Raw genomic sequence first — 20,856 nt, 5'->3', positions numbered from 1 at the left:
CATTAAATTCATGAACAACCACACGATGAATGCTCTCTGCAAAATCGACCGTGCTATGAAGCTAAACGCTGCAGTTTGAATGAGTTTGCATAATGACACATGATTATTCTTTTAAAACAAATGGAGTGCTTTTGCTAGGACATCTTATATATATGTACGGTGTGTTTGTGTTTACATCTTTAGTCGCTTTAACACAGGAATTTCCCAAATTTATCTTATCTTCCATTGATTTTCTATGACTTTTCCATTTCATGGAACTGGCGCCTTTCCCAGCTGTCATAGGGCAAGAGGTTGCCAGTCTGTCACTGGCTTGTCAAGGCTCCAGTATTTTCTGTTTTGGTTTATCTTATATAATTAAAAGTGACATACTGGTGACATATCCAGTTATAACTTCACATCTTTAGGACTTATGGCTTAGTTACAGTACTGCCAGATGTTATGTAGACCGAAATTCATATGCTATGTTTGCTAAGGGTTATTTCACGTATTGGCTTGGCCAGGTATGGCTCAAATATTCCCACACACCTAATATCTAACTGGCAGACTCGTACTGAGTCAGTGCCAGAACATGTGGGTCACACTTGGGCCAGAAAGACATGGTTATAAAGGCATAATCCAATTGTCATAAGACTACATCTGCTCCTCACGAGGTCCACCTGATTCCCATCAAAATTCATGTTGTTTTTACTGCCTCCACTTTCTTCCCAATCGGTCCTCCCTCACGCCACGCTGCATTCCGACTGACCGCTGGTCATTTGAAATGAGGCTAGCTGCACGAGTCATCAGTCCATCGCTGAAGGGAAAGTGGGTCTAAGGATCTCTCTGTGGGCCGTGTTCAAAATATATAATGTGCAGCTGAGTGCTCTCAAAAAAACAAGCACTCGCCCTGTCTGGCTCTGTCATAACGAGCTCTCGTAAATGCCACGCCATCGCAGACTCATCGCTGAGACATCTGACTGTCCAGCAGACCTCATTTCAGAGCTGCTGCCCACCGAGCTCAGGAAACAGGATTGGATTCCTTAAACATATTACTCTGTTTTATTTTCCTGTTTTGTCTTTTCACTCCCAGTCCCTCCGTTTTAAACTGTAGTCAGGGTTGGATTGTTACACTGGATAGACCTTTTCTTTGACAGGAGTCAGTCCATACACCAGAAAGAAGCTCTGGTTTCATTCAGCAGCTGTCGAGGTAGCTGTTCTCACAATCAGCTCCTAAAGAATTTCATTACTCTCGATTTCAGACGTATAATACACCGACTCCTCCTGACGATTACCTCTACAAATCAATCCACAACAGTCACACATAGCATAACAATGAAATACGACCTCTGCATAATAAAAGCCTCAATATCTTCGCCTATTTATTACAGCTGCATTCTTTTGAAACGGCTGATACAAATGTGGTGCTCATTGTTTTGTTGTCTGTTGAAGAAGACTGCATAATAAAAGAGTTCAGCAGAAGACCTATAAGGCTTTTCAATTATCATTTGGATTTAAAGTAGCAAGCCCATATTTACTGGGGGTACAAAGGTCAGAAATTATTGTGACTTCAGATAAATTATCAGATTTAAGCTGCTGTCAAGAGACAGAAATTATTCTGAGAGTTTGAACTGTGCAGAGATTATAATTGTTACACTTCAAAAGATGCTGTGATGTCACCGATTGGTTGTAAAGTTGTCTTCTGGGGCTTCAATTTTAGACCAAGGGTGGATTAGGCAGTAGTGAGGCTCTACTCTTCAGCACGATGCATGATGCAGTGCTTGGATAGTGACCATTAGTCGTACAACACTTTTCAGAATGTATTATGGAATGCTCTTGGGATGGATGGATATTTGACTACTTATCTAGGAAGAATTGGAAGAATCCATTTAAACTGGTTAGTTTCCTAACACAGTCTATAGATTTCCAACAGGGTTGAGATCAAGGATTTGGGAAGGTTATTCCAGAAGCTAAACATTAGCCTGCTTTATCCATTCCAAAACCAGGTTGATGTGTGATATGTGTGTTTGGAATCATTGTCCATTGATTCCTGTTGAAATCATTGGAACACCCAGTTGTGTCCAAGATTCAACTCCAGCTACTGATTGGAGGTGAAGTTTGTGCAATGTGCCAGTACCACATGCAGGATATTGACCAATGCCATGAGGATGCCATGCTAAGTTATTAGCTAATGCTAAAAACAAGAACTTGCTTAGCAACTGTGTGTGACAGTAGTAGTAATTATAAGTAAGCCATATTATTTGTTATTTAATGCCCTTAAAAATCATCCAAACCAGCCAACATGAGAGTACGAAAAACAAAGCAGCTATAGGTGCCTACCTGTGGGTCAAAACAGCCGCGCCCTTAAATTTAAAACATGTTATCGAACACTTAGTCCTTGTACAGTTGTCATAAAAGCGTGAAACTGTCCATAGGCACCAAAATGTTTTCGTCTCAGGTTGTAAACATGTTTATTCTTTCTGTAAAGTTGGACATTTTAAAACGGGGTTCTATGGGGACTGACTCACTGGGCAGTAGAAGAACTGCAGTTTTTGGTACTTGTGCTTCATTTGGCTTCATTCTACAACACCAGAAGTTTATCACTTTATAACAAAGCGTTAAGAATAATTATGGGAGTAAAAACAATCTAAAAATGTTACTTTACACATCTGGATAGATGAAATTGTCTTTTATTATTTCACCATCCACTGACACACATGTGTAGTCATGCATGTGTTTACAGTACGTGTGTCACACTGCTCCAGCAGCCGTGCAGATACTGGTCTTCAGTGACTCTTCCTTCACCCCTCAGATGATGCTGCTGCCGCTTTGTGATGTTTTGCCACAGGCTGCACTTTCCAAAGCCTGACCCTCAGCTATCACGCACAACAATGTATGAATGAATGAATGAATGGCCTACATTCCCCCTTAAGTAATGACCCCTTTCCCTACTTTGGTGTAATACACTCAAGCTCACAGTCTTTATCTTCAGCTCACTGAGTTATCCTGTTAAGTGTGAGTGTGGCATCCTCTCACAGAGGCTCTGTTTGTCAGTCAGCAGCTGGATTACATCGACTACATGATGATGTGTGTGTTATTTAGCAGTTTTGATGCCATGTGAGTTGTTTTATAAAATAGGAGATATAAAAATACAGAAGAATTTAATCAAATATTAGATGGAGTGGAACTTGAAGCTATCTCATAAAGATGTTTTTGTAAATAAAAGATGAGACTGAAAATATCCTGCAGAGCTTTAGCAGCTCAGCTTAAAGAGGCTGCAAAATTAGTGTAATGAACAGAACACTGAGAGGCAGGATTTATTTCAAAACACTGCATTGGATGAGACGTGTAACAAGATAAAAAAAAAGACTGAATAAAGCTGTTTTTAAAACCCTGACATTTAGTGAATGCTTCATTTGTTATTTTCTGATTTTAAGAATTATTTATTTCTTTTTATAATTTTTAACTGCCTGACACTTTGCTATCTATCAGGGACAGAGAGAGAGTGAAAAAATGGCTAATATCTTCTGTAATTTTCCTAAATATTGGGCAGCAGATCAAATATCTTCTGCTTAGCAGGGGAGGGAATTAACTTACGGTCACAAATATTGGAGGCCTAATCTCACACCTCGCTGAGCATATGCAGATCGAACTCGGATGACGGGGCACCGTCAGTAGCCTAACAGTTGGCTGGACATAAAGCTTGGTTATTATTTCCCCTTTATGAGATGCCAGGAGGGGAGATCAATAAGTGGACATGAGTTTGAGTTTTTAGTGTGGGGCACTCCATTAAAACTGAGTAGATTCTTCTCATTTCAAAGACGACCTGCGGTGGGCTCTTACCTTAATGAAACCGCTGGACGACACCGCAGAAGCCCAGCGGTTCGTCACATCGGGCTGTGGCGAGCATTGATGGATATGCTTTAGATTGTTTGCATCCCAACTGGACAGTTTTTTATGGGCTGTGGCCAATGGATTTTAATAAACTGAGGTATGAGGTGCGATGTTAGAGGGGAAACTTTTTGAAAAGTTTAAAAAAAAAAACTTCATGCAACCCTAAGTGACATACTGGCTTGTTATGTGGTGATGTAATGGCACTGAAGTAATTACACTGTAATGTAATATAATAAAGGTGTAGATGATTAATGGGTCTAATTGTCTACACCTAGCTCTGGATACTGACTGGTGGCATTTGAATGCAGCACTGTTGGTCACATGTGCAGTTCCTCTAAAAAAAAAAATCTTGAAAAAACAAGCTAGCTTCTGTTAGCCAGATAAGCAGCAGGCAATATATGGATGTAATGATGTTGCTGTCAAGACCATCACATTTGGGCCTATTCAGGCCTACTTTTGGCTCTCCCAAAAGTCATGAGCCGTGCTCGATATGGGTCATGACAGCTGTTGGATGAGCCAGATGTGGTCAAAAGTCATGACGTGGTTTCAAATTGAAGCAGTAGTGGCTCAGATGTTACAACACTTCAGATACTTAGACAATACAATGTGGAACTGTGGCTGGATTAAGACAGCCATATTTATCCTGAGTCATATCCATCCATCCATCCATCCATCCATCCATCCATCACTTGTCTAAAGTCAGAAGGTGGTGGCAACAGGCTAAGCAGAGTATTCCAGACTTCTTTCTTCCATGCAAAAACTTTAGAGTTGCTCCAGGAGGATGAATACAAACAGACAAAATAAGTTTCTTCTGTAGGGTTGCTGGGCTCAGTCTTAGAGATAGGGTGAGCCTTGGAGATCCAGATGGCTCTCAGAGCAGAACTGGTGTTTCTTTGTGTCAGCTGAGGTGGTTTGGTCATCTGGTATGCGGCTGCCTCTGGGAGGAGACGCCAGAGTCAACAAATGGTCAGTGATTAGTTTTTTGGGGGCTAGATGTGGCCCAAAATGTCACATCATACCTGAAAGCTATGGCTAAGTTGAGACAGCCACATATGATATGATAGCAGATAAATTTAGGCACAGTGTGGAATACTTATGGCACTGAAAGAGCGGTTGCACTGCTAGTAAATGTTATATGAACAGCCTATGGCAGAGGCAGCTGCATTTACCATGAGTGAACACTGTCAACCAAACCCAAATGGAGCCCAAAGAAGACTGCAAAGTGGGACGTTTGGGGCAAACCATTATTGCAATCTCTGGTGAGACAGTCCCCACAAAGCCACGTCATAGTTTGTGTAGTCCATAAGCCCTCTTAGACTCTCACACAGTCTCCATACACTTTGTGCATCTCCCTCAAAAACATTCATAAACAGTCTTAGGAGAGGATGTAGTGTGAGTGCAGCGTGATGACTGTGCTACCTGGAGAAGTGTTGCTGCAGTGTCACCATCTGCCGCCCACCCAGCTGAGGCTTCGCCCTCTCCCTTCTCTCCACACCCAGATGTTGTTTGTTCTCCAGCTGGGGATTATTATCACGGATCAGTCTTGATGGTGTAGCTGCAGGGCAAAGGAGTAAACACAGTTAGCTTGTTGTTAATCTCACATACTATAATCCCACTGAACATCAACCCCCCCCCCCCCCCCCCCATTTCTCCTTTGTTCAGCTTACACACTGTAGTTTTAAATTATTCATCCCTGTTTGCCCCACAGCTGATAGGTTGTGAGCTGGACTTCCTACTCATGACATTTAAAACAGGGCCTCGGGGTAATCTGTCATGTCAAACCCATGTACTGTGCATGTTGAAAAAAGAAGAAGAAAAAGCATGTTGTCATGGTAGCAAAAGTTCAGGTGTTGTAAATATTATAATGACTATAATACCTCATGGCTGCTCCTTTGGGTGTTTACCTGTCTGGATGGTATTCAAATGAAAAAAAGCTGCTGGCCGGGAGAATTTAACACTTACAGTAAGCGTGGCCAATATTCGTGTCAGCAGCACTCATAGCTCTAATAAACCTGGCATAAATAAGTGGATTTCCAGTTTGTTTGTTTGTCTCGTTTTGCATCAACTTCATGGGAATTTTCCATCTAGAAAAGTTCATTTCTTCTTTAGTGTCAGTCAGTCTAAGCAGCCATATGAGGAAGCTAAGCATAATGATAACAGTTTCCAGGCTATTACAGAAATAATCAGTTTGGCTGAGTGGGTTTATTTCTATTTTTCTGCATGAGTGGAAGCCTCAAGCCACAGGTTTGGCTCACTGTGACTCACTTTACCAATCAGACTGCATCAGCAGTCCTCCACCATGCAGTGCTGCAGTGCAGAAGAGAATCCAGCAGAAGAATATGGACATGCATGAGGCATCATCGCCCTGAATATTTAGATTCACACGTTTGTTAGCATTCCAATAAAAACATGGAAGAAGAAGAGTAATGCAGGGTGTTATTAATATGTTTCTGCACATAAATGTTCATGCCTTTTTTTACCTGACCCGTGTCGTGTGCACTGATATGTGCCCATCTACATTAAATGGAGATTTTTTTCACTTTTAAAGGGTGGTTTGTTAAGTTTGCTTGAATTCAATTCAGTTTTATTTATAAAGCAAAAATTCAGAAGAAAGGTCACATCAAGGTGCTTTACGTTGCAAAGTGAAGACACTAAAATATCAGAGAGGAAACATCACCAAGCAGCAGGTTTTCCTTCCTCATGAGCAGCATTTAGTGAGTGCGGGGAGGAAGAACTCCCCTTTAGCAGGAAGAGGGGAGAGGGGGGGTGAAGGGATCCTGTGCCAGGAAACCAGTGATCGAGCGAGAACAATGCCAGAAGCTCGTTGATGGCTACCAAAAGTATCTGGTCAAGGTGCAATGTGCTGAAGTTTAACCAAATATTAGTGGGCAATTATCATTTAGAGAAAATCCTACATATATTCAAAGTTGTGCACCCAATTCTCGTCTTTCAAAGTCATTAAAGATGTTTGCTGCACAATCATTCCAGCCTGGAAAAAGCCCCAAATTACTATTCATGCCCACGATGAGTGGATAAAGACTTCCAACCACAACTGTAACAAAGCAGATGTGTCGAATTGTTAAAATGGAAAAATCGAATGTGTGTTTTAGAAACACATCAAACACATCTATCAGCTAAAGTGAGTTTGTGCTTTTCTTTTTGTAAAGTCTCAAAATGTCCTGTGTGGAAAAGATTTATACAAGCGGACAAAAGCATAAGAGCACTGCCTCCATTAAAACTGCAGACTTTTAGAGAATCAGAATGTGAGTCAAAACAGGGCCACTACAAAAGGTCAAAAAACTAATGGCTCTCCTCTAATTATTCCTCCCATTAGTGTTGTTCTTTTAAAGAATGAATTGCAGTCACAGTTTGTTTTTCCTGTAGCCAGCAGGAGCTTGTAAAATCAGAGAATAAAGATGGAGGGTTTTCACTGTTTTCATACAAAGTCAGGGACAAACCCATTAAAGCATGCGAAGGAGGAACTGGTCTTAAGTGAACTAATATGACGGGACTGGTCTCTTAAAATGTTAATCAAGGTTTTTCAGGCCTTCGGGATATAAATCAGCATTTGAGGGAAACTGGCAAACATGGTGAAGTTTGACTCAAGGCTGCCATCTAGTGGTGATTGCTGAGTGGATGCGCAGCAGGATAACTGAGGTTTGAAATGTTTCAGGACATTTAGGCCAAAGACTTGAAAAAATGTTGTTGCTGAAAGAATCACATGGAGGACAACTTTCTCTTCTTTATTTTCTTAAAGAAGAATGGGAATATAAATTTCTTCTGACACAAAATCCAAAGGAAACAGTCCTAAAATCTCTTTTTGATTTACAGTTTAGCTGTTGTGATTTACTTTACATACAGTACTGCGCAAAAGTCTTGACCCATCCCTCATTTCTTTATCTTGTGCGCCCAAGTCCTCTTGAGCAACAGTTTTTCAGGTTTCAGAAGCTCTTTCAAAGATTGTTTGTTTGTTTGTTCGTTTCTTTTCTTTTTTAGTTTCAGTTTGATTGACAACAGCTTTACAGCACAACTTTAAAATTATTGAAGCACTGTGGGATCATCCTGACAGACAACAGAATAAAAAGCTGAAACATCCAAAGAAGACCTTTGAATTTCCTTCGAGAAGCCTGGAAAACTATTCCTGAGGACTGCTCAAACGTATTTCTTGTTTTTGCATATTTAAAAATATTTTTAAAAATGCGACAAAGCAGCAGAGAAAAAGTCTGACAATGAAGAATCACAGAAGTTGGTTGGGTCAGATCATGTTGATGAATGCTGTGATCTGTGCTGTGAAAAATACACCTTGAAGCTCTGCTTTATTTTATTTTATTTTAAAAAAAAAAGCTGGACAGCACATGAGTGTTTATAATTTATACTCTTAATTAATTATGAAGGTTTTGAGGGTGCTGAGGCACCATCGTCAGGGCAGCTTTATTATTCTTTGAACTGTGAAGAGCAACAGCTTCACTCCTCATGTCACAGCAGCGGGAAACAGAACTGGTTCAGAGGTGCACCCTTTTTTCTTTTTACCCTGAGAAGGTCGGCTGGACAGAAACGTGTGATTTAATAAACTGAGGTTACACGAGAGTGTGGAGCTTAAAATTTATATTTTTAAAACAACAGTGGAAAACAAAAAGATGGATTTGAAGCCTGTAAAAATACTTATTTTTAAAGATCAGCAGAGAGAGAAATCTTCTGCTGTCTTAATGTTTCTGAAATGTTGCACTTTATTTTTATTTAACTATAGAATATAAATGATTTACAAGTTATTAGGTTCATTTTTTACTTGCACTTTATTCAGAAACACTTTCCCCCCTGTAGATTCTGTCTTGTGATACTGTAATAATTCTAAAACAGCTTCATTATGGTGCCATAAAATAGCTGTATAAATGGTAAATGGTAAATGGCCTGTATTTATATAGCGCTTTACTCAGTCCCTGAGGACCCCAAAGCGCTTTACATATCCAGTCATCCACCCATTCACACACACATTCACACACTGGTGATGGCAAGCTACATTGTAGCCACAGCCACCCTGGGGCGCACTGACAGAGGCGAGGCTGCCGAACACTGGGGCCCCCTTGTGGCTTTTCTAGGTAACGCACACTAATTTAACAAATGTAAGCTTCATGTGGTCCAGCTCGATGTTTTTGTTTCTTAACATTATAGAAGAATCTGATTTAAGTGATTTTTCACAAAATATTTAAATATATAACTCCAAATATCTGAAACATATTTCACATCTCCAAACCAGAGTGTTACAGAGTGACCAGTTCATCCATAGTTTGGTGTTGAAGTATTGCAGACATACATGTGAGCAACCATAGGCGAGGAATACAGGACAGGAATATTAATTTTATATGAGAAAAAACAGAAACATAAGCATGTTTTTCAATAGCTGTCCAGCAGATGGAGCTCTTCACTCATTTTCCTCAGTAATCTGGAGTCACATGACATCTCTAAAGGAATCATGTGACTTTTGTCCTGAGCTCAGAGTCATGCAACATACATGTTAAACAAACGTGGTGCAGAATGACATGTGATCCCGATTTATGATATTTTATCTTTATTTCTGTTTGTTTCTGAGCGTAAACACCAGAATAAAAGATGAGGAGTGAGCTGTGTATATGGAGGACCAAAACTGCCACAGTTTAAATGTGGGGGAGGGGGGGGGAAAGGTCAAGAAAATAAGCCAAAACTATTTGCATGAATGAATTCATATTCAAGACAAATTTTAAAAGCAATTATCTACTTTTGTGCCTTTTATTTGATGTTGTATTAAACCCCCTTTTTATTTGAACCGTTATGATCATCCATCCATCCCTCTCCTCAGCCGCCTCCTTAACCTCATCCAGGGACACACTGACACATTCCCGTGCCAGCCAAGAGATGTAATCTCTCCAGCATGTCCTGGATCTACTCCAGGGGCCTCCTCCCAGTAGAATATGTCTAAAACACATCATCTAAGAGGCATCCATATCCGGCTCAGATGTCTGAACTACCACAAATGGTTCCTTTTGATTTGGAGGAGTAGCCGTTTCTACTTTGAGCGCCTCCCAAATGACCAAGTTGCTCACCATCACCTCTCTAAGGGAGAGCCCAGACACATTTCTGAAGAAGCTCATTTCCACCTCAAGTATCCACAGGAGCTCGCGGCCTGAGAGTAGAAATGTAGAACAACCAGTAAATCGAGAGTTTTACTTTCACCACTACAGACCAGCACAGCTTCCACATACCTGCTGATGCCACAGCAGTCGATGAGTCTCCTGCTTCACTCTCCTCATACTTAAACCAGGGGCGCCACCAAAGGGGGACCGGGGGGGGGGGGGGGGGCCACCCTGATGGAAAAAATTCTGGAGGCACCCCTGACTTAAACTCAGTTCGGAGCAGCAGCTACTCTTCACTGCTGTCCATTTTCCAGCTGTGACTTTAAGGTGTTAATTCTCATCCCAGCCTCTTCACTCTCAGCTACAAACCTCTCCACTGTGAGGTCACGATCATCAAGACTGGCTTTTATTTTTTCATTCATCTTCTTCTTCCAGCTGCTCCCTTAGAGTGTCCAACCCTCTCTATTCCGCCTTCATATCTACATCTACATCCATGAACCACCTCTGAGATTTTCCTGTTTTCCTCCTGCCCTGCATTATCCAATATATTCACTCTCCCTTCTCTGCACATGTCCAAATCATCTCAGCCTTGTCCCTCTAACTTTGCCTATGCTCGACCTGAGCTGTCTCTCTCATGTAGTCTGATGTGTGAAACTCTCAGCATCTTTAGCTCTGACACCTCACTCACCAGCCCCTCACTCAGGACCAGTATGTATTTTACCCACCAATGAGGAGGCTGTCACAAAAGTGCAAATCATTCTGAAATTGTTCCACAATTTGCAAACAGCTTTTTGCAGATTGGTGAACTTCTGCCCCAAAAAGTCCCTTCAGCTGTTTCTTTTTAGTACCACTTACTTTTCCAGCCTTCTGTTGCCCCTGTTCCAACGTTGATAAGATGTCTTATTGCCATCAAATTCAAAATGAACTCATATTATTCATACAACAGTAAAATGTCTTAGTTTAAACACTTGATATGTTTTCTCTGTTCTATTATAAATAAAATACAGGTTTATGATTCTGTTCACAGTGTCCAAACTTTTGATAAAAATAAAACACATATAAAATACTAAGTGCACCTAGTATTAACTTATACTACAAGAGGAAGCTATGAGTTGACATCATTATAGACCGATTATATCCTGCAGGGCGTCTATTATTAGACTCCTTCTGTTAATACACAGAGTGACATGCAGTTCTTTGGCCGAGAGTGCATCATTGTACCAACGCAACAAATGGTAAATAGACTGGTTCTCATAGTGCTTTTCTGAGCTCTCAAAGCACTTTAAGAGTCACCAACAGAGGTCAGTTTTGTTTTCACTCGGTACAAACAGCGGGAAGTTTCAATTCATGGGTCTCAGCAGGGGTTTAATAGAGACTTCCCCTCACGACAGAGATATAAAGAGCTGAGGGTGGGCACAAGAGTATTCGGGTAGCAAGAATGCACAGTAATCTAAAAAAGCACTTCAAAATTACCCACCCAACTGTTAGACCTTTTATTACATCTGGATTTAGAAATCTGCTGCAAATTAAAAAAACAATGCTGCGAGTTGAACACAATATAAAAGTGCATGTGTAACACAAAAAATACTATTTTTGTCTCAGTGACCAAAAAAAGAGAAGAACACAATTTATCCAGTTATACTGAAATCAGGATGCCTTCATGGGCTTAAAATGTCCAACTTCACAGCAGAAAAATCCAGCTGCTGTAAAACTGTTCTTTTTAAATAGCTCATCCATCTGGATATTGTTAAAGCTTAAATTTGGGGTGTGGTCAGTTTGTTTAGATTTAATCTCTGTTAAATCACTGAACTGGATTTATTCATCTTATTTGTGCTCTTAGTGCCTTCCAGAGCATTTTAATGGATTATCGAAGAAATAATGTAGTCTGCTGGGTGGTTAATTGTACTAAAAGGCCATGCAAGAACCCCATACTTCAGTTTTAGTGAGTAGAATCCTAGGTTTACCTTCAGATGTTGCTTAGCACTAATTAGCAGATGTGTATCTGTGGAGCACATCTGCTAACCAAGACAGCTGATAGTGTAGCCCTCTATCCTCTTATCCAAATATGTCCATTTCTGGTTCCATACTTTGTCTTTATGTTTGTGTTTTCCTCATAAAACTTGTAGCATGACATGACAATAAAGGTTCCTTATAAATGTGGCTGTAGCTTCCAGTAACATAAAGCCAATGCAGAGGTGTCTTAAACCTTAAATTCTAGCTGAAGGCCACCAGAGGGCGATAGTTGTGGTTGCAAAAATGTGGATTCCAGAATGAGTTGTAAATCCGAAATTTAATCTGAAATGCCCCAAAACTTGGGTTTAATACATGAAAAGTCAGAGCTGCTTCACCAAACCATCCACCCATTCACTTCCGCTTATCCTTTTCAGGGTCGCGGGGGGCACTGGAGCCTATCCCAGCTGTCATAGGGCGAGAGGCGGGGTTAACCCTGGACAGGTCGCCAGTCTGTCGCAGGGCCAACACACACAGGGACAGACAACCATTTGCACTCACATTCACACCTAGTGGCAATTTATCCAATTAACCTATCCCCACAAGCTGCATGTCTTTGGACGGTGGGAGGAAGCCGGAGTACCCGGAGGGAACCCACGCAAACACGGGGAGAACATGCAAACTCCACACAGAAAGACCCCGGCCTGATGGCGGAATTGAACTCAGGACCTTCTTGCTGTGCGGCAACAGTGCTAACCACCGTGCCACCATGCTTCACTAAACCAAAGTTAAAAATCCAAGATGGTGGCAGGAAACGTAAACACCAGTAAAACTGTAAAACTTTTCATCGGTTCTGCCGCTGTTGTGTATTTGTGACTCTCTGGCAGGGTGCAAAGTACAGACATTCGGGATTTAAGTAGAAGTACAGAATTAGTACAATCAGAGGTTAAAAGTGAGACTTGGCAAGTGGGAGAACACTGAGACCTGTGTAGTGACTCAGCGTGGGCTAGGTTGTTGAGCAGGTCACCTACTAATCTGTATGCCAACTATCCTGGGGCAAGAAACCAACCCAAGGTTGCTCTTTAATGTATCCATGGGAGTATGAATGTGTGTGAATGTTAGATAGAAGCACTTACATAAGCACTATATAAGACCCAGTGCATTTACCAAAATAGTAATGGCTCAAATTAATTCCTAATATGAGCTTCAGTAGATTTTCATAGTGTACAGGCTGTGATCAGCTGACCTGAGTGGATTTACACAACTGAATTCAAATGATACAGTTCATATAAAGTGAAAACTGAAAGCATCATATCTTAAATACAAATTCATCTCTGCTACACTTAATGTAACCTAACTCTGACCATGAGCACCACAGCCACTGTGCACACAATGCTGTGCTGTGAATTCACCACATTAATGCAAGCTTACCTGTTTATCCTGGACAAAACTAGCCAGTATTTTTATCCAACATTTGAATATCACAAAGTTAGAATAGCTTAGTTTGTTTTGCAGGACGTTATATAAAATTAAAATATATGATTTATCAAAACACATTATATATAAGTCCAATATGTGATTAAAATTATGATATTACATATAATCTGCAGACTATCAAGTGTCACTGAACAGTCTGCATCTTTTAATCCGACCTCTCTTCTTCGTCTCCAGTTCTGTCTTTCTTGTCTTTCTCCATTTCTTAGCGAAGTTAACTCTTTTCTTTCTTTTCTCTCCCCGTAAAATACAGCAGCTGGACCTTTAGCTAGCAACACACTGTGTGACAAAGTGCACACAAACATGTTTGCATGTTTGTTGAGCTGATAGGAACATTATGCTGTGTAAAATGCTAATTCCTCTTCTGGAGCTCTACCTAGATGCTCACAACATACAGACACCTGCACGCCTTTCTGGCCCACTTTAACCCCCCAAAACGCTATAAATGAAAACTGCGGAACCTAAAGTAACAAGTCTGTTTTGAAAATGTAAAAAGCAGAAAGTACAGATATTTATGTTAAAATGTAAGAAGTAGAAATAAAATACCCGGGGTAGTCTTGCTAAGGTAGAATGGAGGATTATCTGTGACCCATCCCACCTCATCACATCTGTTTTTTAGGAAGATTGTGATGATGGAAAAAGGTCCTGTCTGTGGTTTTCCTTTTGTCCCTTAGCCATGCATTAAACATCCTCTGAAGACAGACTTTATTCAGTGGAGACGAGGGAAAGGTTTCTAAATAAAGACAGGTTAAATAAAAACAAACAGCACTGTGAGGGTAACGACTTTAAAGTAAATCAAGTTACCTGTAAAGCAAGCACAGCTGTAATCTGATTGTGCCACAGCAGCCAAAGTTAGATAGCACATGCGCATTAGAGTACTTCATCTCCTCATGCACCCAGAGCTGATCACATTTCTCTGCCTTTGTGTCACAGAGACAAACAGTTTGACATTTATTGTCATCTGATGCAGAAGAAGAAACAAAGCTCGCGTGTGTTTACTTTGGCCGCTCTCGGAGAGGAAAGCTCTCCAGTGTAAATAGGGTAATTACATGTCTTCCTTTTGGGCGGGTGGGAGGGTAAATTGGTATAATCAAGGCAGCGGTTCAGCCTCTGGCATTGATGTAGGAATGAATTAGGACAGGCGCTCGCTCAAAGTGCCCCCTGGGTACTGAATGAAGGCATACTTCTCCCCTAAAATCACATCCTGCTGATAGAGCTGCGAGCCAGTCCGGTGACTGTACGAGCAAATGAAGTGACTGGAAGTGCAAGCTGGCAACTCAGACCTTTTACGCCTTTGTGCATTAAACAGCATTATTTTTATATACTGACAGAAAGCAAACTGGAAGATCTGTTTCATTCATCTGAGAAATCGAATGTGCGTGAAGCTAAAAAAAACATAAACAGGTGATGCTATATTACTTATTCGCTGAACCTTTCACGGCTCCGTCTCCTTCACGGCAGTATAGGACTGTAATTTATCTGGTAAACATGGAAATTTTATGCATCCCTCTCTGCTTTCATCCCATAAATAGTCCTTGGGTGAGATATTTTTAGCACTAAGCTATTTTTTTATGCGTCCTTGATGCTGAAGAAGTGCTGTAACCATTCTGTCGTCCCCCGGTCTCCAATTTGATTCTGCAGCAAACAGTCAGTCTTCAGTCTTTGATGCAGAGCTATTTATTACAGATTCTTCATCATTTTAACTGGTTTTTAAATTCGGGGAATGATTCAGCTCTTTCTCAGCTTCGCTCTGTCGAACAGTGTAATTACACTGAAGCTTAAACACGATACCAATGCAGATTTACTGGAATTTATCTTCCACCAAAGCTCATGGCTTATTTCTTCTTCTCTAGACAACAGTTTGGCTGCAGTTCCAGAAAATGTTGTACAAATAAAATAATTAAATTCCTAAAGTTATCTAAAGCTTCACTAATCTGGTCTGCACTCCAAAAAACACTTCACGCCACACTCCCATGATTTATACACAAATTTTTGGTTAACTAAAGGTCAGCGTCTCTACAAAAATCATATTCCACGTAGCTTCACTGCATGTTTTTCATTCACTCCCTGCTGTGACTCCAGGACCCACACTGCACTGATCAAAAGTGAGGCTTCAAGCCAACAAAAATGCCACAGTCATCAGTTGTTACAGCAAAAATCAGATAATGAGCCCACAGTATGTTTATGTTCAAACACCAGAGGTCTGCAGGGACACGGCTGGAGGTGGAGGCCAGGGAGAGGGGGATCTATACATCTCGCATCACAGCCTGTGTGTATGGTGATCAGCACAAACTTGTGTGGGACGTAAAGCTAAGAGGTTTTTATTTTATTCAATCTTCCCATCCATCGATTTTTTTAAGCCTTCATCCAATTCAGGGTCACAGGGCTGCAGGGTGACAGGCGGAGTACACCCTGGACAGTTCAATCAGTTCAGTTCACATTCAGCACGTAACCCGATATGCATGTTTCTGGATGTCAGAGTCCACACTGAAAGGCCTCAGCCGGCCGGATTCAAACCCAGGACGCTCTTGCTGTGAGGTGACAGTGCACACTGCTTTACCAATGTAAAGGAAGGAAGGAAATGCACTGAGCACAAAGAGAAGTTAACGTTTAGTCTTCATATTCTCCTTTAGTCCTAATCCCCAATGTTATCTGTTATTTCAGATGTTTTTTGGTCTAATAATCAATCGTTTAGTGAGCATACATCGACTGGACGCCTTGCTTTGAGCTACAGTTTTATTGTGACATAGAAAATAGATGGAAAACTCTCTGAGAAAAACCTTTCAGTCATTAACATAAGTTTCAGTTTTATTTTGGCTGCGTTTCCTTCATCACTGGTTTTTCATCATATTACACCAAAATCTGCGTAGCTTCTGGTTTCGTGGTGACTCAGTTTTCCACCTCAGGCGAAGCGTAGGCAGCAAATGACAAACGCCTATCGTGGTTCTGGATTCTCCTGTTTTATTTTGCGTTATCGGTTTTACTTCCTCTGTTTGGTAATCGTCCATCCCGGCCTGATCAGGCTCACCTGTGCTGTCCTCCACACCTGCTTCCTCTCCCTCAATCACTCGTTCATTTAAATCCTCTCAGCTTCTTTGTCCTGTGGATCATTCTGCACTTATCTTGGTGTGAACGACCTCTGCCTGCTCTCCTTTTGATCGCTCGTCTTGCTGTCTGCCTCACCGTGTATTCCCACCACCTATTTTTTGATTTTTGGACTTTCATTCTCACTGCCAGCATCCTCCTGCTGTGGAAACCGTTGCAGTAGGTTAAAACCCACCCGCTCATTCAGTGTCTGGGTATTCTTTTGTTTCTTTAGTTTACACGCCTCTGTCAGTGCGCCCCAGGGCAGCTGTGGCTACACTGTAGCTTGCCATCACCAGTGTGTGAATGTGTGTGTGAATGGGTGGATGATTGTGTATAGTGTAAAGCACTTTGGGGTCCTTAGGACCAAGTAAAGCGCTATACAAATACAGACCATTTTATTTTTTACATGACCAGGCCAGGAAGCGATTCAGCACAATGCAATGAAGAATCAACTGTTTCCCATAAACAACAATCAGTCATCCACACTGTGCTCACACAGTTAGTGCTACTGTACAGATCAGAGATGTGCTTTTTTTTCCATTGACATAAAATACCAAAAACCTAACACTGCTGGGCAAAATAAATCAAACAATACATCAGTGAATGAAGGTAAAATACTGGGAAAGCTAATCATGGCAGGAGGTGACTCACAGCACACTTAAAGGACACCTCAATGGTGCTTTCAGATACCATCAATTAAAACAAAGACACGTGATACGTGCAAATTCCCATCACCTTGGGTTTGTAGACTTTGTGGTTTAAATAACCAAACGTTAACCGGAGTTGTTGAATTGCCTCGGGAATCCTATCGACGAGGGGCCCTGCAGGCTTTCAGCATCACTGCAGCTGTGCTATCCTCTCTGAGTGGGAACGCTGAAGAAAAATGCATGGATGTGACTCAGGTGTGCTCAGCTCCACTTTAAAATACTCATTCCACCCTTTCCCAGCTCATCATTCCTCCGGCCTGCTCAGAGAGTGTGAAATGGTTTTTGGTGGCGGGGAGATGACTGACTGTAGACTGAGAGCTAGCTGTAGCTACGGTCTCCCTGCCGTCATCTGAAATGGATGAAACTGGGGAGTGTTTTACCAGCAGGTGTTTTAACTCAAGAGCTGTTTGTCAAAGAAAGTGAAAACCGTATGTGCTGCTCGGTGGGGAAGCTAACACTGTACATGGAATTAGCATATTTTAAGGAAATGTGTAGAGAAATGTTTGAGCTGATTAAGTCTAAGAGTTGAAGCCAAAGAAACTGAAATTCTTTCAATTGCTGGCAGGATACCCAACTTCTTTTTCTCAAAATCAATCAAAATTTTCTTTTAATGACTGCCGGAAAAAAGCTGATATTTTGTAAATAATGCTTTTGCAGGAATTGACTACTTTGACTGTCAGGTGGATGGCTACACATGCAACTGTAGCTTCTAGCTATCAGGCTTCACCTCAGATAACTGGAGTCCCTGAACTGGACCTCAGGACTGAGTTTGTATCGGGGGTCTCATCCCAGAACCAGTCTGGGGTTTACTTGTATCCACCCAGTTGCCTGCATGTGTGGTTAAATGTACTAAGAACAAGTCGATGCTTCAGTTTTGGTGGTTAAAATTCTGGCATCTTCTTCCCTGGCACTAATGATCAGGTATCAGCTGATTACAGCACGCCGCCATCTCATCTAAATATTCTCCCCAAAACACTGGAGTGACGTCAAGTCGTCTACGCTAACCCTTCATGTGTTTGTCTGCCCCGCCCTCATTAGGTTCACCTGTAGCCAATCAGGCCTGAGCTAAATATCTTCAAGTTCTCCATGCTGCAGTTAAAGATCTTTATTTTTGCTTTAAATTTGGATGTTTTTAACCAGCAGCACAACTTTGGTTTGGGATCTGGCCAGTAGCAGCTGTGAGTTTCTATCTTGAATTTAGGCAAAAATAATCTTTGATCTCACCGACTCATTTTATTCTTGATATCTTAAAAAGTAGAGGCTACTCTCGATCTGAAGCCTTATAATACAGAGCACCGATAGAACCAATAAAACCTTCCTTTTCTTTAACCTTTAGGCTACCGCTGACCCCTTTTATGTGGCTGTACGGGGCACTCATACACTCCCCCAATCAGATGTTTTAGAGTATCTGCTTCTATGTGGCAGCCGTGGAAGAGATGCAGCAGCAGACAATGGTTGAATCTTTGCCCTGGAGCTACTCTACATACACTGTTTAAAGGTTTTCTTGTACATTGAAATGAGGTCAGCCATGCCGCTGCCGTGACTCAAATAATGCAGCTTGCTGGACTCTATTTTTTTTAAAATATGTATCTTAAATAAATCCATTAAATATACACGTAACAAGCTTTGATATGTCTTTAAATGAGTGTGAGCTGAGGAGATAAGTGAATGTAAATGTGGTGAGATTACAAGTGTCTTACTTATCAGTGGAGTAATTGCATCAGTGTGACAGTTCGGTCTGTGTGGTAATTTTTTATCGCCGTGAGGGACAAGACCTAATTGTTTACTTTTCCCAATTTATTGTAACTCGCAGCTGTCACATTAGCTCTCTTTTTGAAGTCCTTCCTGCTTAACTCTTCCTGCAGGAAGAAGCCACAGCAGTGAGCTTAAATAGCCACTGAAAACGCTGCTGTTACAGTCCAGACGACCACGAAACTCTTATATCGCTCAATGTGTGCAGACCAGTTTTGGATGTAACTACAGGAAGTAAATGTGGACTCGCACACCTGACAATGTGGCCCAGATTTGGATTGGATTGACTGGTGTCGACCATCTTTACATCAGATTATTGGTGAATGAACGGCACACAGACTGTTTCACTTTTCAGACCTGAAAGCTACAGCCATGTTTTTGTCCTGCTTTTTATCCTGGGGGCGTGTACGCCATAGTGGCTAATGTTGTTTGTATCTATACTTGAGTCTGCACTGCTGTGCCATCACAAGGGAACTGAGCTGTTGATGTTGGACTTGGAGCTGATCCAAGTGAGTCTAAATGTGTACAGACAGAGCCGAGAAAAGGAAAAATACACATCCTCTACAGTGGAAGAATACTTTATATACTGAGTGAGTATTTTGAGCGAGATGATACAGTTACAGCTGGTGACATTATGTTTAACAGGGGCATTATCCTTGTTGATGACTGGCTGACCAAAGCATCCAGGCCACGGGACGGCTTTGCAAACACAAAAGACAAGTTGTAGACAAGTTATTAATAATTCCAGTTTTTCAGTTTTTCTGCTGCTCCCGATGATGCCTGGGGTGTAAAAACTGCCCAACCAATCAGGTGGTCAGGAGTAAAAGGACATTTTGTGTTTCTTGTTCAGACATGAACATGAGCGGGGGACTTGTTGTAAGCCTAATTATTATTGGTTCAACCCTCGGCTGGGGGGAATTTTGTTGCACGTCATGGCCTTTCTCACCCACGTATCCACTTCCTGTCCGCCTCTGCACCAAGAGCCCAAATAAAGAGAAAAATCTTTGTCTGATGATAGCTCCTTTAAAGAAGTTGTGTGATTTATGAATTCTAAACTTATAAGTTGACTCACTGACACGTCTGTGTCTGTGACTGCAAAATGCTGATAAGGTTATGAGTAATACATACCCGGGGAGCTTCTTATCAAGAGCCTGACAACCTACTGTGATGAATACATGTTAATGTTATAAATAAATACATGATGAATAAAGACAGAGCGCAAAATAAAACAAACTTCTTTGCTTCTCTAGATTCGTGCCAGTACTGTAGACAGAAAACATCACATTAACTGAAATCAGCCTCCTACGCTCACCATCATCTGACCTCTGATCAAGTGACACCCACTGCTAATTTCTTTTAGAATTTCTGATGAGCTGATATGTGACTTGGTGTGTCTTTTTCACTAAACATGAATGAACTGATTTGAGCTCCGCTGAGGAGGAGGAGAGGCTCCCTGGGATCAGTGCGATCTCATCTGAGTAAAATCAAAAAATCAAAATCTTTTCCAGGAAGAAAAACAAATAGGATTTCTTCTTCATTCAAACAGAATGAAGCCAAGTGCTTTTAAAAAAGGACTCGAGTAAATTATTAATCCGGGTCTCCTCCGCCTGTGCCATCCTAGCCTACTTTTCTTGGCACTTTGGGGGAAGCACACTGACTTGTTGCTCTCCATGACACTTCCCAGGCCATACATTATACATGCAGCTATTCTGCACAGATCATGCATACTCGTCATCACAGCCATGAAACTGGAGCTGCTGTACTGTGAAAGTCTTGAGCCACCCATTATTTCTTTATATTTTGCTACCAAGAAGCCAGACTCTGCACCGTTTTTGTTTTTAATTGGTTTAGAGCAGCAGATCTCCAGACTTTCTGAAGGTCTTCCAAAT

General features: G+C 41.3%; 1 protein-coding gene across 5 annotated transcripts in view; it reads right to left on the bottom strand.

Moving 5' to 3' along the window:
* The window catches only part of LOC147311955 (nck-associated protein 5-like), a 108,956-nt gene that overhangs the window by 84,582 nt on the left and 3,518 nt on the right, over nt 1-20,856 (bottom strand). For all 5 annotated transcript variants that reach the window (XM_086265744.1, XM_086265745.1, XM_086265746.1 and 2 more), the window contains exon 2: nt 5,290-5,425. In XM_086265744.1, coding sequence (XP_086121870.1) covers nt 5,290-5,318 — 29 coding nt within the window. In that variant the 5' untranslated portion in view covers nt 5,319-5,425. The remainder of the gene's footprint in view (nt 1-5,289; nt 5,426-20,856) is intronic.

The sequence above is a fragment of the Aulonocara sp. 'chitande type north' Nkhata Bay genome, linkage group LG16 (genome assembly GCF_057382095.1).
Source record: "Aulonocara sp. 'chitande type north' Nkhata Bay isolate Kocher_YH1m ecotype deep benthic linkage group LG16, A_spYH_male_GT1.1, whole genome shotgun sequence".
Lineage (NCBI taxonomy): Eukaryota > Metazoa > Chordata > Actinopteri > Cichliformes > Cichlidae > Aulonocara > Aulonocara sp. 'chitande type north' Nkhata Bay.
Note: the sequence above shows the minus strand (reverse complement) of the source record. Positions and strands in the feature narration are given on the sequence as shown.